Source organism: Brassica napus, chromosome C8 (genome assembly GCF_020379485.1).
Source record: "Brassica napus cultivar Da-Ae chromosome C8, Da-Ae, whole genome shotgun sequence".
Lineage (NCBI taxonomy): Eukaryota > Viridiplantae > Streptophyta > Magnoliopsida > Brassicales > Brassicaceae > Brassica > Brassica napus.
Window position 1 is genome coordinate 35,549,175 of NC_063451.1, and position 18,033 is coordinate 35,567,207.

General features: G+C 33.0%; 3 protein-coding genes across 3 annotated transcripts; 2 read left to right on the top strand and 1 right to left on the bottom strand.

The window, feature by feature from the left end:
• Positions 1–1,225: 1,225 nt before the first annotated feature.
• LOC111208572 (acyl-CoA--sterol O-acyltransferase 1-like) lies at positions 1,226–4,805 on the top strand. The gene has a single exon (XM_048764570.1). It carries the CDS (start codon positions 3,624–3,626, stop codon positions 4,722–4,724), a length of 1,101 nt encoding a protein of 366 aa, XP_048620527.1. The 5' UTR covers positions 1,226–3,623; the 3' UTR covers positions 4,725–4,805.
• Positions 4,806–14,706: 9,901 nt separating this feature from the next.
• Positions 14,707–15,855, top strand: LOC106367859 (acyl-CoA--sterol O-acyltransferase 1-like). Its single transcript, XM_013807720.3, has one exon. It carries the CDS (start codon positions 14,995–14,997, stop codon positions 15,649–15,651), a length of 657 nt encoding a protein of 218 aa, XP_013663174.2. The 5' UTR covers positions 14,707–14,994; the 3' UTR covers positions 15,652–15,855.
• LOC106367858 (nucleotide exchange factor SIL1) lies at positions 15,818–17,740 on the bottom strand. Its single transcript, XM_013807719.3, has 7 exons — positions 17,445–17,740; positions 17,276–17,367; positions 17,056–17,206; positions 16,842–16,969; positions 16,598–16,756; positions 16,332–16,520; positions 15,818–16,225 (listed from the first exon to the last, which is right to left on the bottom strand). The coding sequence occupies exons 1-7, from the start codon at positions 17,653–17,655 to the stop codon at positions 16,013–16,015; spliced, it is 1,143 nt and encodes a 380-aa protein (XP_013663173.2). The 5' UTR covers positions 17,656–17,740; the 3' UTR covers positions 15,818–16,012.
• Positions 17,741–18,033: the final 293 nt, after the last annotated feature.

Sequence of the window (18,033 nt, forward strand, 5' to 3'; positions counted from 1 at the left end):
AGTTGTTTTGTCAAAATTGTACAAAAATCTATGTTTTTTCATATTTGTCACGAAAATTTTATGTTAAACTTACTTTTACAAAATTCTTAACTTTGTCACGAAAACAAAAATCTATGCTTTTTCATATTTGTCAATGTTCTCACACTTTCAAAGAATATATTAGCTTAGTCACTTACTTATTTTTTTTTACAAAACAAAGTATCGGAGTCTTGAAAGTTGAATCCATATTATTGTAAATGTACATAAGAGTTTGTGATTACATATTTAGTGATTCTTGTATATATGTCCAAGAAAGTTTCAATAGCTTAGTGGTATTTGCCCTATATTTATGTCATACTAACCCGGGTTCGATCCTTTCCTTTGCATTGTTTTTCATTTTTTACGAAAAAAGTAAATGAGATGACGTGGCAACTTCGGACTCTCTGATTGGACGATTTTTTGTGCCTACGTGGACACTCTAAGAGGAGCTTATATCCCCCTTTTAGTATAGTATAGAGTTGGATTCTCATGAAAAGAAATCGATAGGTTAAACAAATGTTTCAAAATCTGTTGTGTTATTGTTTTGTCTATAAATTACAAAATTTATTTAATTGATATATTTAATTATTGCACTCTTAAATAATATTTTATTAAGACATTAGAGAACTATGTTTTGAGTTGTTTTGTCAAAATTGTACAAAAATCTATGTTTTTTCATATTTGTCACGAAAATTTTATGTTAAACTTACTTTTACAAAATTCTTAACTTTGTCACGAAAACAAAAATCTATGCTTTTTCATATTTGTCAATGTTCTCACACTTTCAAAGAATATATTAGCTTAGTCACTTACTTATTTTTTTTTACAAAACAAAGTATCGGAGTCTTGAAAGTTGAATCCATATTATTGTAAATGTACATAAGAGTTTGTGATTACATATTTAGTGATTCTTGTATATATGTCCAAGAAAGTTTCAATGGCTTAGTGGTATTTGCCCTATATTTATGTCATACTAACCCGGGTTCGATCCTTTCCTTTGCATTGTTTTTCATTTTTTACGAAAAAAGTAAATGAGATGACGTGGTAACTTCGGACTCTCTGATTGGACGATTTTTTGTGCCTACGTGGACACTCTAAGAGGAGCTTATATCCCCCTTTTAGTATAGTATAGATTTGCATTTATGATTAGCTTGAGTCATTAGGAATTTAGAAAACATAAAACATGCTATCCATATTGACACTTATCCAGCTAATGTCTGGTAAGACACTTTAATTCTTAGTCAATACTGTTGCAGAACTGCTTAATATCTGATTCAATCATTTTTGGCATGTTTGACTGAACTTAAAAAAATTATCATGACCAATTTCTCTTGAATAAAAATTATAGTGGCATATATAATTGTAAGATGTCTTGACCAGTTCCATGATGCAATGTAAACCAGCATGTATAGTTTTGCTATATGATATGGACTATATAAAGTATCGGGCATGTACTTTCCACATATTATAACTTTTAATGCGATATTCAAACTATTATATTGTTGAATACATGAGAGGGTAGGGTTAAAGATGAAAAGACATCATTGTTTTCGAATAATGTAGGGTAAAAGGAATTAGTATTTTTCAAATTTTAAAATTTTGAAAGGACCTTTTTGTAAAAGATGACCAACAATGGAAAGCATTGATAATTTATAATAGTTTATTTTTTTGTGAGTGTCAAAAGCAGTGGTCTAGTCTAGTCACAGGAGCCGAGGCACCTAACATAACACCTCACTCTATGATTACGTGCTTCAATCTTATTACTATGTGGCTATAAATAATTACCCCCAAAATTTTAAAATTGCGGTCTTATGATTGACCCATCTACAAATATTTGATTCCACTACATGGGAGAATGATTATTACGTGCAAATGTTTGAGGCAAATTGAATTAAAATTTCAATGATTGGTGCAAGTCCACACCAATGGATTTTCAAAGACACATGTATGTATGATGTATATACCTTATCCTTTTGTGATTGGGTTTTCACCATGCCCACATGTAGAGAATCAATAAATGGACCCCCAAAGATCTTTCAAGCCCACAATCATAATCATACATACAACTATAATCCTCCTCGTCCTACTCATTCCAAATCAAATTACATCAAATCAAATATGGAGTAAACTACAATTTATGTATAAGTTAACTATTTTGCAACCCTACCTCTGTCCCCTAACTAAAACCCGTACATGTATATATATACACAATACCACAGCATGTGAAAAGCTTAATGTGAGAATAGTGGTGAATGGAGAACAATGGAGTGAATAGGTTCACGAAGTGCCTTGCTCTCCTCACAGTCTACTCTTGCCACTTCACACGTTACATTCCTTATTGTTATGTTGCATTCATCTGTGTGATTACAAGAGATTGAGATTGTGTTAGAATCCATCAGGCCTAGATCAAATAAAACTCAGTTTTTTAAAAAATGAGATCATTATATATGATGCATATGCTAAAAATATAATTTCAAAAAGTGAAAAATCACTAACCTACAAAACACTAGTCTTTGAACCATTTAGGCTCAAGTTTTTTCGTTGTTTTTTATTTCTCTGTTCCATGGTTCATTTATCACCAATGTCATATATATAGCCAACACAGAAGGGAGACATCCCCTTCTTTAAACACAAAACCAGAACCGTTGCATTGCTTCTGAAACGAGAAACCACCAAGTTCATCATCAATCTTCACTTGCATTTCTACCAGAAGAGCTCGGAGTTTGATGATTTTAGTTTCCACCATTGCTTGCCTCTGAAGCTTTCTAAACAAGTACTCATTCAGAGATTGCAGTCTCTTGACTTCGTCTTCAAGGTATGCGGTGCGAGCCTTCTTCTTCTCCCTGTATTTCCTCACTGCCTCTCTGTTCCCACATGACCGCTTATGTCAGAATTATCATTCTCTTGTGAATCCTGTTACACAATAAATAATCACATAATCAGACAACCATACATATCGTATAAAAAGAAAAGAAAATATTTATAATACTGGGATGATGGGGGTGAGTGTGAGTGTGGAAGCATGTGTGTGAGTGAGAAGCATCATCTGGCCCTGGAGGGTTGCAACTATGAGTGTGGCTATCTCTTCCATCTTGAGTTCTTGACTATGATTCTAAACTTTAGACTTTCAAGGAAAGAACCTGGTCTGATCAAAATTGGAGGGTTTCTTTATTAAAGGGATGATAGTGCTGAAGAATAAGTTCTTGATCAACATAGTGGATGAATACAACCGTAGTCAACGCTTACAAAGAATCAAAGCTAGAAACTTTTGGCTTCCTCTTAAATAGTTGCAACAACAAAAGCTATATTTCAAAGTTTGAAGATCCAAATTCAAAGATAGATATGGTTCTTGATGTTGAGGTCACAGGAAAAAAAAAAGAATTGCTAGGAGAACAAGACCGATGATGGTTTACCTAGAGATGGTCTCGATGACCAAACCTTACTGGAAGAGACATAAGACGTGTCTTAAAGCAATTAAATATTCCTAGAGGAAGAGACAGATATGGTTCTTTAATGTCATTTGTCAACTTGTTAATGGATAGAAAATACAACGGAGACTTTCCTCATGGTTTTACATCGATGCATTGCACGTTTTCTAAGATCCTATGTCAGTTTTGTCGATCTTTGTTCATCATCTTCTTCATCCTTCCGGAGACTTGACAGAGATGGTGAGTTTCATCAGCGCGTGGTGTTTAGTGATCATCTCATTGTGTTACACTCATGTCGTTGCCCGATTGGTTTCAAAAGGGATGAGAAGGATGATACTATTCATACCAGTCTTCCTCTATTTCTTCGTAGTTCCTTTATCATTGTCCAACATACATGCTGTCGGCATCACGGCTTTCTTCATCTCCTGGCTCGCTAACTTCAAGCTCTTTCTCTTTGCTTTAGGACGAGGTCCTCTTGCTTCAGACAGTAAACCCTTATTATCTCTCCCTATTTTCTTAGCTGTCTCTTGCTTGCCCATCAAGATTCATCTGAGCCCTAAACCTACCACATCTTACTCATCTAGAGAGTGTCTCTTGTATTATACCATCATGGTTACTCTTTTGGTTCTTATGACAAAAGTCTACGCGTATAACAGCAAACTCCCTGACAAAGCCGTATTGACACTCTACGCGATTCATATATATCTCTCCCTCGAGCTCATTCTAGCTGCCACAGCCACCATGGTTCGAGCCATGTCAAGTCTTGAGCTAGAGCCACAGTTCAACAAGCCCTACCTGGCTACATCACTTCAAGAGTTTTGGGGCAGACGATGGAACCTGGCTGTCAGCGGAATTCTAAGGCCTACTGTCTACGAACCGATGGTTCAGCTGTTCTCTGTCTTGGGCCCGAACTGGTCGCAGGCCCCAGCTGTTTTCGCCACGTTTGTTGTCTCAGGTTTGATGCATGAGCTCATCTTCTTCTACCTGGGAGGGTTGATGCCGGATTGGAAAGTAATGTGGTTCTTTCTTGTACACGGGATATGCACTACTGTGGAGATAGCTGTCAAGAAAAAAGTCTACGGAAGGTGGAGGTTTATTCCGACAGGAACCAGCCGTGTTTTAACGTTCGGGTTTGTCATGGTGACTGGTTTGTGGCTGTTCTTGCCAGTGTTTAAGCGGGGAAACATATTTGAGAGGATTCTTGAAGAGTACGCACATGCAGGCGCGGTTGTATCCGAGCTCAAGAGCATCATCGCTTCTCTAATTTTAAACACTTAAAAGATTTAAAAAAAAATTGAGTATTTCTATTGCTACAAAACAGATCAAGATCATGAATGTAATAACTCTTTCTTTGTTTTTTATTGCTATAAAAATTTCAAAGTTGCTGCATAAACCATGCATGATTTAAGCAAATAGTGGAAGTTTATAAAACTATACATTAAACATTGCAAACATGATGTGGAATTAAAGATGAGCTGGAAGAAAATCTCTTAAGTAGAGACAATAGCATGCAAAATGGCTCAGCAAAATCTGCCTAGGTTCTTTTCAAAAAAAAAGATCTGCCTAGGTTACACATCTTAAAAAAATGAGTATGTTAATTTTTATGTGTATGTATGAGCTCTCACTACTCTCTTCTGCAACTTTATCCACTTGAAACCTCGTCCATGGCGTGTCCTTTGCTTCTGCAGTCTTCTGCTTCTTCGTTTCACGGCCGTTTTCCATCTCTAGCTGCTCCATCCTCCGCACGGGTATCTCTCAGATGGTAATTTAATTTTTTAAATTATAATTTTTATGGTTATACAATGCAAATACTAAATTTGAAAACGCAGAAGATCCGTCACAACTTTTATTTACTGACATTTTATACTTGTATCTAATGTGCTGAATAACATTTTGATTTTAAAGTTTGAGCTTTGACGTTTATAATTGGAGCGTAATATTTTGACATAGCTTTAAAAGCACATAACTATTTTTGTTTATCAAAAATATATTCAATAATAAAAATTGTATACATATTATATATTTTATTTTCCGATGTCCATATATTTTATTGCCAACATATGCAAATGCGATCACTATACAAATTTTAAGTAGATAATTTTTTTGTTGCCCAAGGATAAAATTTTGAAGGAATTTTATTTTTTAATTTTGAAGAAGATAACTTGTAAAAAAAAAAAAACAGCCAAATTTTTTAATGAAAATATGACAACTACATTCATAATGTAAGTCTTTTACATAAGATATCTTTTTATTATCCTTGAATATATGTTAAATACATGAGATTTTAGTTGGGAAAACTGAATAAATCTGAACTGAGACTATTCATAATAGAACCCATGTTTTTTTTTCTAAAGCGCGAAGAATAAAATATATTACTATATAAAATCTAGCTTAAAATATATTAGAATCCATAAAATATATTACTATATATAAAAAATTCAGTTATTATGGAAATTTTTAAACAACCAAAATCTATCATATCTTAGATGCAAATCTATATAATTGATTGCATTAATAAATATTATAATTTTTGCTTTTGTACATAATTAAAAAAGGGTAATTCTACTAAATAGACTTATTTAAGTTTATGTCTCTAAAATAACACAACAAACTAGAAATCAGATTAATAGCTTTCACTAATAGATCAAATCAAAAGTCTAAACTACTCTCTCAGTAATAAAACTTAAAACAGAAAAATGAGTCAACGAACGACTAGGATCATGACGAAGAGATTCGACTTTTCCACCATCATCGTCTTCTCCTTTCGATGACGCCGGAGATAAATCATGGTGAATCTACAACCATCAACACTCTTATCGGTCGAAATTCGAACTAATCCATGTAAATGTTAATTAAACATTTCCAATTCAAAATCAATATTAGGGTTCTTAATTGAAAAATTGGTTGTTTCGCAAACAGATGTTTAATGTTACCTTGTTTGCTTTGAATTTTCGTACAGATAAACACATATCTCAAAGAGATTAGTAACTAAGCAACTCTCGTCTCCCTCGAAAAGTTTTTTTTTACGTCTCTCCGCTAAACCTAAGCTTCCATTTCTCTCCAAGGTACTCGATTTCTTCCCAATCTCTCAAAGGATTGCCTTTTTGTGTGTTTTTGTATTGTATTTGATCTTGTCTGGTATTTTTATGCTAAGTTGGGATATGTCTTTGATAAGCTAGTTCAATACCAATGATAACAACTCATCTACAAAGTCTTAATCATGTTTAGTCTCACGTCTAAGCATTTGATACGATTTGAAGTTAACTTTTGGCATTTGAAAATTGCACCTACTCTGCAACCCGATGGTGAAAGACTTATCTAACAAGGCAAGATTCTTAGTTACTAATCTTTTGAGATAAGTATTTATTCATTTCTCTGAGAAGATTGTTCTTTATTTTAGTTGTTTGATTTCAGGAAGGGTCTACAAACAATTATCGGAGTTTAAACCACCTACAAAAATCTCGTACCCATCTATAAAATTTGGTAAGAAATTTTAAACACGCAATGACACATAGAAATTTTAGTAAGATTGTTTTTTATTTTACTTGTTTGGCTTACGCATGTTGATATGTTTGGTAGGCTCGTGAATTTGCTTATAAAATGGTTAGTCTCTTGCTTGTTCTTGTGAAACTGTGTAGTTTTTTAAATTTCAGGAAGGATTTATGTAGTTTCAGAAAAGCTTTCCAGAAAATCTGATGTAAACAAATTTGAATTTTTTTTGCTTGGTGTCTTGTTTGTCTTACGCATGTTGATATATTTGGTAGGCTCGTGAATTTGTTTATGACATTTCTAGTCTCTTGCTTGCCCTTGTAAAACTGTGTGGTTTTTTAAATTTCAGGAAGAATTTATGTAGTTTCAAGAAAGCTTTCCAGAAAATCTGATGTTAACAAATTTGAATTTTTTTTTGCTTGGTGTCTTGTTTGTCTTACGCATGTTAATATATTTGTAGGCTCGTGAATTTGCTTATGACATTTCTAGTCTCTTACTTGCGCTTGTGAAACTGTGTGGTTTTTTAAATTTCAGGAAGGATTTGTGTAGTTTCAGAAAAGCTTTCCAGAAAATCTGATGTTAACAAATTTGAAAAACTTTTTGTTTGGTGTCTTGTTTGGCTTACGCATGTTGATATGTTTGGTTGGTTCGTGAATTTACTTATGAAATTTCAATTCGATTGTCCGTGCTTGTGAAACTTTGTGATTTTTTTTTTTATGAATGATTTCTGTAGTTTCAGGAAAGCTTTTCATAAAAGCCGATGTTAACAAATTTTGGATTTTTTTGTTTTCTAGGTTACGCAGGATAGTGTGTGGTATATTATATGTCTAGCATTGCTATATAAGGAGCTTATTTGAGTTTTATTTATTGGCAAAATTGCATTTTCAGGAACCATGAGTGTCCTGCCTGCAGAAAACATGTAGCTAGCCAAAATTTGATGCTTTTATTGCAGCTATATTCGGAAATGTCGATAGTTATGAGCAAGGTTTTGAAAACCAGACCGGACCGGCCGGTCCGACCGGTTCAACCGTGGATAGTTTAACATACCGAGTCCGGATTGAGTTAAAACCCGGACTAAAATTGAACCGTCAAAACCGGTCAAAAACAGGTTAATCCGGCGATTCAGGTCAATAAATAAACCCGGTTCAGTAAAATAATAAATGTAATTGCATTAATTGTGATGTAAAAATGGTACGTTTTTATTGGATTTCAGATTCTTACCATTCCGTTTGAAATCCACAATCATTTCTTTCCTCTTTTAATTTTTATTAACATTTGTTTCCTTCTTTTGCAAATGTAAATGTTTCTTATTTACATTTGTTTCCTTTGTTTTCCCTTAGTCCAAAAAGAAATTAGCATTTGTTTCCTTCTTTTTCAATTGCATATGTTTATATCCATTGATGGTATATTTTATTTTAACTTATATATAAAAAATATATAAAGAATAGTGGTCAGGCGCAAAACCAATAGCTAGTGATCACAAAATTCTATTTAATAATTATTTAATTATATGTTTCTCTATTAATACTAAACTAGATTAAGACTCGCACCTTGCGCGGGATAAAAATTATATATATAAATTATTTTATGTATTATATGTTCTTACATATTATGAAATAATAAATATATATTAAATAATTAAAAGTCAGTAACTATTACATATATAATAAAATTGGTGCGAACGTATAAATCAATTTTATTAATACAATCAATTTTTTTAAAAAATTTGATAGGGTATGTAATTAAATTTAAATGATATTAACATACATAGTATATTTTTAATATTAATGTCTATTTTTTTTTAATGGTGTTTTCTACTCATATGTTTTTTTTGATCATGTGTATCTTTAATAGCAAAAACTTTAAATTACTGATAACAAAATTTTCATTGTGGGACTAATAATTTTAGTAATTGATAATTTAAAAAAATTTATCAATGTTAGTTCAAAACTTTTATCAAAAAAATTATTCAAAGTAAATTTTGAAACTAAAATATTTATTTATTCAATATGGTTTATAGTTTAATTTAGAATGATATATATATACATATATATTTTAAATCTTAATGATTAATTAAATTAGACTTTTACTTATATGATTTTGTAATCATTTGTATTTTGTCATAACAAAAATTTTAAACCATGGATCGCAAAATTTGAATGTGAGACTTTTAACAATTTTAGTAATTTATAGTCATTTTTTAAAATTCAAAATATAAAATATACAGAAAAATCTAAATTTTTATAATATGGTTATTTTGTTTTTTAAAAGTTATTTTAATAGTTTTAAATTAAACAAATTTGATAGAAGATACATTTTTTTTATCAGATTTTTTTTATTCAAAATCATTAATTGTCATATATACTTTACTCACATTAGGTAATTCCGTAATCTTTATTTAAGGAAATAATAATTGACATTAATAATGAATTTATGGTTAGTTTAATAAAAAGTTTATTATATAATTAGATGGACCAACATATTTCTCTAGTAATTCTAAGAATCATCCTAGTGATGACATGTGGCTACAAAAAGAAGTTGTAATGTTTCACAAATAATATATAGGGGATATTTCTAAGTGTATTTTCTGCTTAATCACATTTCTTATATATATATAAGAAAATACTTAAAACCTGGTTGAACCGGTTCAACCAGTCACCCAGTAAAAAATACCGAGTTGATGTCCGGTCTGGTTTTCAAAACATTGGTTATGAGGATAAGGTGAAGAATCTACACTTTTATTTTTCTCCTTTAGATTATAGAGATTACGGTTTGCTTATGAGTTTCACTTTTGTTCAGGATTTGGCTTTTGATGAAGATGAGTTGGCTCATAATATTTAGGTTCAGAACCAAAGGCTTTGCCTCTTAAGACACTCACTTAAGTACATTTAATGTTTCCATTACATTTTGTGCTTGTTATGTGTGGTATTACTATCCGCAATCCCAATTTTCCTGAGTGTGACTGAGATGAGTTTGTTTGTGAAAATTTGTGGGAATTTTTTTTTTAGTTTCAGGAAGGTGTTTCAAAATTTCAGGATAGCTTTCCAGAAAATCGGATACTAGAAAATTTAAAAAAAAATTTGGCTTGGTTACGCAGGACATCAACGCGATGGGAGATTCAATACCTGTCATGCTAAGACTATGTTTTTGAACTTTGATGTTGACTTGGACAAGTAAGAAGTTTGTAATGAATGACGACGACGTTTGTTTCATTTAGATTGTTATTAAAGAAATTTTAGAATGTCTTGAAGCATTGTCAGTAATTCTATCAATAAAGTGTTAAAATTTGTTATCATTGTAAAACACATATCTATGGTACTTTTAGGATGAATTTCCAAAAAATAAAATGAGTAAGCATAAGCCTTAACTTCAAAAAGAAATTAATTGTGAAATTACCAAGATTAAACCCGAGAACTCTCGTAAAGGGAATCCTAGTGTGCAGCTGCTATGCCAAGGGTGTTATACTTGCCAATTTTTATAATTAAACCAATATAAACAACATATTTATATTTAATTAAAAGCAAAAAAATGGTTTTGTTTCCAAAGGGAATCGAAGGCAAATTTAATGTGCGATACGAGTTGTGTACGAGTAGAGGGCTAGCCGCTAGGCTACGGTGGATATTCGTTTTGTGAAATGTGAACTTATTTATTCACAGAGATAAATATATATTATCTAGGATACCATTTGTGATATTCAGGATGAGTTTCCAAAAATCGAATATGAAAATGAGATTACCAAGATACAAGACCACTAAGCCAAGGTGTTATATCTCAAAATGAGTAAGATTTTAAAAGCAATATAAGCAATTCTCTTGCTGACTGATACAAAAATTAAAAAATGTTATGATTCCGTTAAGGAAAAAGTGACCATACAACATGATGTTGGTTTCATAATACATAAATATCTATATTATTAAAAGAGAAATACCCATTTGAAAATGTTCTTACTTCATTAATTAAATTTCTTTTTTTTGCTTGTCATTTTCAGTTGCATTTATGAAGTATCCTAAAACGAATAAAACTGCCTAATTTATTACTTGTCTTTTCAGTTACATTAATGAAATATACTTAAATGAATTTAAACTTCTTATTTTATTGTTTATCTTTATTCAGTTACCTTAATGAAATATCCTTAAATAAATTTGGACATAATGTCATTTAATCAACCAAAAAAACTCATGAATTATCCTTACGTGCATAATTTTAATAATGGAGATTTTTAAAAACGTGCTTCATTAAAATGTTACCTAAAACATGCAACACTAATATATAACATGCATCAATAAAACTAGAATTTGACTCACACAATTGTACGGATATTATTTTCAGTTGATTAAATTTAAAAATAATTATTTATTCAAAAAATATTTAAGAATGGCTATGTTTTTAAAAATTATATGGTATTATTTGCTCATAACTCATTTGTCATTTGATAAATTGTTAGAAAGAAAATTTTAGCATAATATAACTCAGTTGTCATTTGCTAAATTTATGGTTTTTATTCATATTTTATATTATTTAATTATAATATTTTCATTTTATATTTGAAAGATAAATGAATTTTCTTTCAAACAATATTTTTGTAAATGTATTTTTTAAAAAATAATCAATTAAAATTGTTATTATCATTGAATATCATTATTTTGACATAATTTGAGTTTTCGTTTACATCAAAACTTATCATATTTTAGGATAATTTTAATTTAAAATGTAATTTTCATATTTTTCAAACAAATTCTAAAAATATTTTTAAATATTTTGTTATAATTGTTAAAAAAATTATTGAGTTACATTTCAAATAAAAAGGTAAAGATATTAAAAATATTCTAATTAAAATATGTAAAATTTAATATAGTTTTAAGGAAATAGTCAAAATAAAAAAAATTACACATAAAATAATCATGATTTTTGTTAATTGGGCGGATCATTATTTATATGATATCGCACACGAAATAAAAATTTCTATTTTTAAAATTATCTAATTAACTCTATACTCATTTTTTATATTTTTTATATGATATCACACATCGTAAAAAAATAGATAGTTTAAGATGCAAAAAAAAATATTTACTTAATAAATATAATATGAACGAATATTACAAAAACATCATTTAATAAAATAAATAATTAAAATTTGAAAATTCATATCCGCGCTGGCGCGCGGGTCAGGGTCTAGTTATTCTTAAAACATAAAAGGGAAGTTGATAACATCAGATTATTATCCATCCAACTTTTCCCAAGCTTTGGCCAGTCAATTACTTTAACCTTGACATTAGCCAAGTTTCATTCGGCTTCAATGTGCTCTGCTGTTAGTTTTTCCAACTCAGCAACAAAGTCAAAGTTTTCAGCCTTGATAAAGACATCAAGCAAATCAATTTGCGAAAAATATATTTTACTTTGCTCGAAACCTCATTCCATTCAGATTCAGATTGAGTTTGTTCCTTGACCAAGCGGAGAATAAACATGTAATGCTCCTCAGTTTCCTTTTTCTCTTTGTTAACCATAAATTTTATATTATAAACGTTGGAAAGAACTTTGGAATTTCTGGACGGGTTTCCAGAATAGTAGAATATAAGTGTGTTTCTTTCTAGCAAAGAAGTTTAACCTAAAAAATGATATGAGATCAAAAACTAAGGATTGGTATCTGCATATTTGGGAAATTTCAAATTATGATATGGAATTTTTGAGCAAAAAAAAAAAGAACAAATATACATCTACCAGGATTCAAACACGAGATCTCTAGGGAAAGGGGGAATAAAGTATGGCCACTAGGCCAAGTGTGTTTCAATTGTTTGTTGATGTAAGTAAATGAATATAATCCATTGATTTTTATTCAAGTAAAAAAATAAAAAGCGATCCGATTCCAAGGGGAATCGAACGTGGGATGAGGCAAGTGCTTCAGTTTTGTAAGAGAAGGGGTTTAGCCGTTAGACTGAGGATAATCATCTGGTAGAAGCTAAAACATAAATGTATTTAACCGTAAATTTTATATTATAAACGTTGGAAAGAAATTTGGAATTTCTGGATGAGTTTCCAAAATAGTTGAATATTAGTGCGTTTCTTTCTAACAAAGAAGTTTAAACTAAAAAATGAAATCAGATCAAATACTAAGGATTTATATCTTCATATTTGGGAAATTTCAAATTGTGATTTGGAATTTGGAGGGAAAATGCATTTAAACCTAAATTGTACATTACATAAGTTGGAAATCATCCAACTTATTCAAGATAGACTTCCAAAAACAAATATATATGTGGTCGGTGCATATCACGTAACCATTAAACGACATCCAGAAAATGATCAGTAAAAATGTAAATCATCAACAAACCATTGAAATGAAAAAGAATAGAACACAAATGAATAGGAAACTTCATCGTATAGCATGAGAAGCAAATGTATAGTAGTTTTCTTGTTACAGCTAGCTGAATCACTAATAACCTTCATGATTCAATTTGTTTAGAAGGTTTAGTACATGTTCAGGAAACCTATCCTGAATAGTCTAAGAAAGTAGAAAATAAAGCAAACACAAAAAAAAAAATTAGAAACCAATTACCCATTTTTCTCTCTGCACAGTAGAACCAAAAACTGTAATAACATTCAAAAGGAACATGAGAAGCAAATGTATCAGTAGTTTGCTTGTTACAGCTAGCTGAATCAGTAATAACATGCATGATTCAATTTTTTTGGAAGGTTTAGTACATGATCAGAAAACTTATCCTGAATAGTCTAAAAAAGAAAAAAATCATACAAACACAAAGAAATTAGAAACAATGTACATGTTTTTCTCTCTGCAGAGTATAACCAAAAACTGGAATATCATTCAAAGGAACAGGAGAAACAAATGAAACAATGACTGAATCATATATTGATCTAATTATTTCAGAAAAACATAGATGCCAATGACTATGTTAAAATGAAGTAATACCCAATTATCCTCATTAAACATGATAAATGAATCCAAGATTGAAGATTTCTGAGTTTTTACCATTGAGATTCAATACAATGCAAGCAACAATATGCTGATTTTCAACAATCAAATTAAACAGATTACAATACTAGTAAGAAGAAACCACACACATGAGTGATTTGAGCAGAGAGAAATCGCATATTGAGATTTAGCAGCATCAAAGAAATGAAAAGACTTTGGAGATGACATCATCGTAGACGGCGAGCTTGTAGTGACAAGGACAGATCGGAGACAATGCAGAGGCGATGCGCAGATGAGGCGGTGCGCAGACGACAGAGACGATGCGCAGACGACAGAGACGATGCGGAGGCGATATGCAGACGACGGCGAAGATGATGCGGAGGCGATACGTAGACGACGACGGAGACAACATACAACAATACAGGGACGGCGACACATCTTCGTCGCCGAAAACTTACGAAAAGTTTTCAAAATATTTTTCATTTTATTATTTAATAATTTAGGTTAAATTAACATTGGAGGTGCTCTGGTAATTAAGTATCATTAAATGAAACATTTCTGCCAAGTTGGGTCTTGAAGTCTATATTTGGAAGAAAAACTTGGTTTGAGACCGTTTAGGAAAATTTTTCTTAAAAATTCTATGGATATTTTAATTTGAAAAAGGGCAAATTCTATGGTTTTCACTAATTTCTAATTGTTATTTTTATGGGATGTAATCTTAACAAAAATTTTTTTTAAAAAAAAATCTTCTCATATTTAAGCTATTAGATTTTATGGTGTTTATTTATTAATGTTAATGTTATAGGCACAATTATGTTATTATATTATGTTTTAATATTTGGGTCTAAAATTGTACTTATGTTTTAATAGTATTGATTTAATACTATTGATCGTCAACTTGACAATGAATAGAAAATATAAAAAAGACGTTCCTCATGGTTTACATCGATGCATGGCACGTTTTTTAAGATCTTATGTCAGTTTTGTTGATCATTGTTCGTCTCCATCATCTTCTTTCATCCTTTCCGGAGACTTGAATATTTCAGAAGTCAGAACCAAAAGATTCATCTGAGCCCTAAATCTTACTCCCATGGAGGATCATCCAGAGAGGGTCTATTATATTATACCATCATGGCTACTCTTTTGGTTCTTATGACAAAAGTCTACGAGTATAACAGCAAACTCCCGAACAAAGCCGTATTGACTCTCTACGCGATTCATATCTACCTCCTCCTCGAGCTCATCCTAGCCGCCACGGCCACCATGGTTCGAGCCATGTCAGGTCTTGAGCTAGAGCTACAGTTCAACAAACCGTACCTGGCGACATCTCTTCAAGATTTCTGGGGGAGACGATGGAACCTGGCGGTCACTGGAATCCTAAGGCCTACCGTGTACGAGCCGATGATTCAGCTCTTCTCTGTCTTGGACCCGAACTGGTCACGTGTTCTTGCTGTTCTCGCCACGTTTGTTGTCTCAGGGTTGATGCACGAGCTCATCTTCTTCTACATGGGAGGGTTGATGCCGGATTGGAAGGTAATGTGGTTCTTCCTTGTACACGGGCTCTGCACTACTGTGGAGATCGCCGTCAAGAAAAAAGTCAACGGGAGGTGGAGGCTTCCGACAGGAGTCGGTCGTGTTTTGACGTTCGGGTTTGTCATGGTGACGGGTTTGTGGCTGTTCTTGCCGGTGTTTAATCGGGGCAACATATTTGAGAGGGCTCTTGAAGAGTATGCATATGCAGGCGCGCTTGCAGCCGAGCTCAAGACCATCATGGCATCTCTACTTTAAATACTTGCCCATGAAAACAAATCTTGAGTTTCATATTGCTACAAAACATATCAAGAATCATGATCACATCGCATGCGACTCTTTATTTGTCTTCTGTTGATACAACAGTTCTAAAGTTTCTGCAACTCTCTTCACTTGGATGAAAACATGAATCAAGAAAATAGTGGGAAGTTTATAAAACTATACATTAAAAATTGAAAACAAGTAGACAATAACAAGCAAATGGATCAGCAAGATCTGTCTAGGTTACACATCTTAAATCTATCTAAGGCAGCTAGATTTGTGGACACCTCCTTTGACTAAAGCTTTTTCCCACTAATAAATCAGACGCACAAGGAGTTGCTTTCTTACTGATCATGGTTCATAAAAGTCCAAGCTTTTTACGGAAGATGAGTTCCACTTCACCACGAAGGCTTTCCACATCTGCAGCATAGTCTCTCCTGTCTTCATCCGCCATTGATTCCTCCAGCTGCAGCTTCATTCTCTCTAATGCTCCTTGCAACCCGCAGAAGTCTCTGAGAATCAAAGGCTCTATGGATTTGAGTTGAAGAAGAGTGTTGATTGCGGTAAGAGCCTGAAACATATTTACACAAATTAGCAGAAGTTAGAAGGAGATGTGTGGCAAAAGCTTCATAGAGGAATAATATAATAAGGTCAGTGTGTCCTGTTAAGAGTTTCACCTTCTCCTGGAGATCAAGATCAAGGACAAGGATCAAATCCACCACGGATTTTAGGAACAAACGATCACTGAATATAGGGAGTTCAGCTTTCTGATCTGTGTTCTGTAATTGAAACTCAGCCAAATCACCCACTAAGAATACAGCTTTACGTCTCAGCTTAATATCCAAGCTCCCATTGCTCATTACATCCTGGAGAACGAAGCATAATGTAATGAATGGTTTTTCCAAAAACTGACAGTGTAATGATGTCTTTCTGGTGAGCTCACCTGAAGCATAATGTATCCACGTGATGCATAAAACATGTCCTGGCCAGCTACGTTGTTCCGTACCAAGGCAGAGACAGCAAAGAGTGCTTTCACAGCTTCTTCAGTCGAGCTGGAGTTCACCATCTTAATCAGTGTTGTCAAAGCACCAAGTTCAAGAACCTGTTACCAAGATTCACAAAACAAGAAAGCTTCAGATGGCTTCTATACACAGTCCTGCTCTGCAAGTTCAACGGAGGAAACAAACCTGCGCTTGAACAAAAGGGTTGTTTTGGCTGGCCTTCCCTAGCACCCACGCAGCTAGCTTCCTTACCTCTGAGTCAGAATGATTCAGCTCTCCTGCCACAACTTTAAGCCCTCCTGATTTGCTCAAATCTGTACACAGTCATGTATAGTCAGGGAAGACACAAACAACATCACCGTAAAATAGAACATATACCGAATCTAAAGCTTCTCGTTACCATTTGCATTATCGATAGGTTCTACAAGGATCAAGAGCTCGTGCAAAGCACGGTGACGATCTTCAAGAGACAAGGAAGCATTGTTCAAGTCAGACACAGCTATTTGCATCAACTTCGCGTCAGATGGCATGTTCAGCTTCTCCACTAGCTCCTGTTCAACAATACTTTCAGATGAGATTCAAGCAGAAACAGAGTCATAATAGTCACAAAAAGTTCGCACCTTTAATTCCACTTGACGCTTCTGCAACTCATCCATAGACATCTTCTGTGCATCTTTAGCTGCTTCCTTCAACGTCGCAGGATCCGAGTGACCTACCGGGAGATAGTAGAGTCAGATCTAGAGGAAAGATTAAAGAAGAAGAGCAGTGGGAGGGGGGAGATGATTTTACCTATAGCCCAGTGTAACATCCCATCAAGGGAGGAGAATCCACCGTCGATTTGATCCTGTTCTCCGATAACCAAACCGGAATCTTCTACCAGCTCCGCCTCGTCTCTCGCAGTGGCCCAAACCATTCCTCCGGAAGAGTTAGCTTTCTCAGCGATTGTACCATTCACTAGTGCGATCACAACCAATAGTGACAGGCATCGGAAGAAGTTCATCGTCGCCGTTATCTTGTTTTTCTCCGGGAGCAGAGTAATTCAGTGAAGAAAGGCTTAAGGTTCTGCTACTGAGTAATTTTTGGAGGTTTCAGATTTTTATATTACGGAACTAAAACTACTCCTTACAACGTGTTCGACCAATAAGTTTATTACACGTCATCTCGTCGGTCGTCACCCACTGTCTCCACGTGGCGGTAATCGAATGGTTGTGTGAGTGGTAATGATGCATAAATAAACCTCTGGTTAACTAATTTGGATCTAGATAAAGATGCAAGCAAACCACTCTTTATCCGGCTTAGCATAATAATACATTAGTTTGACTGAGGGTGTAAATTCATACGAAATCATCTTTATTGGGTACTATACGAAGTTATTATA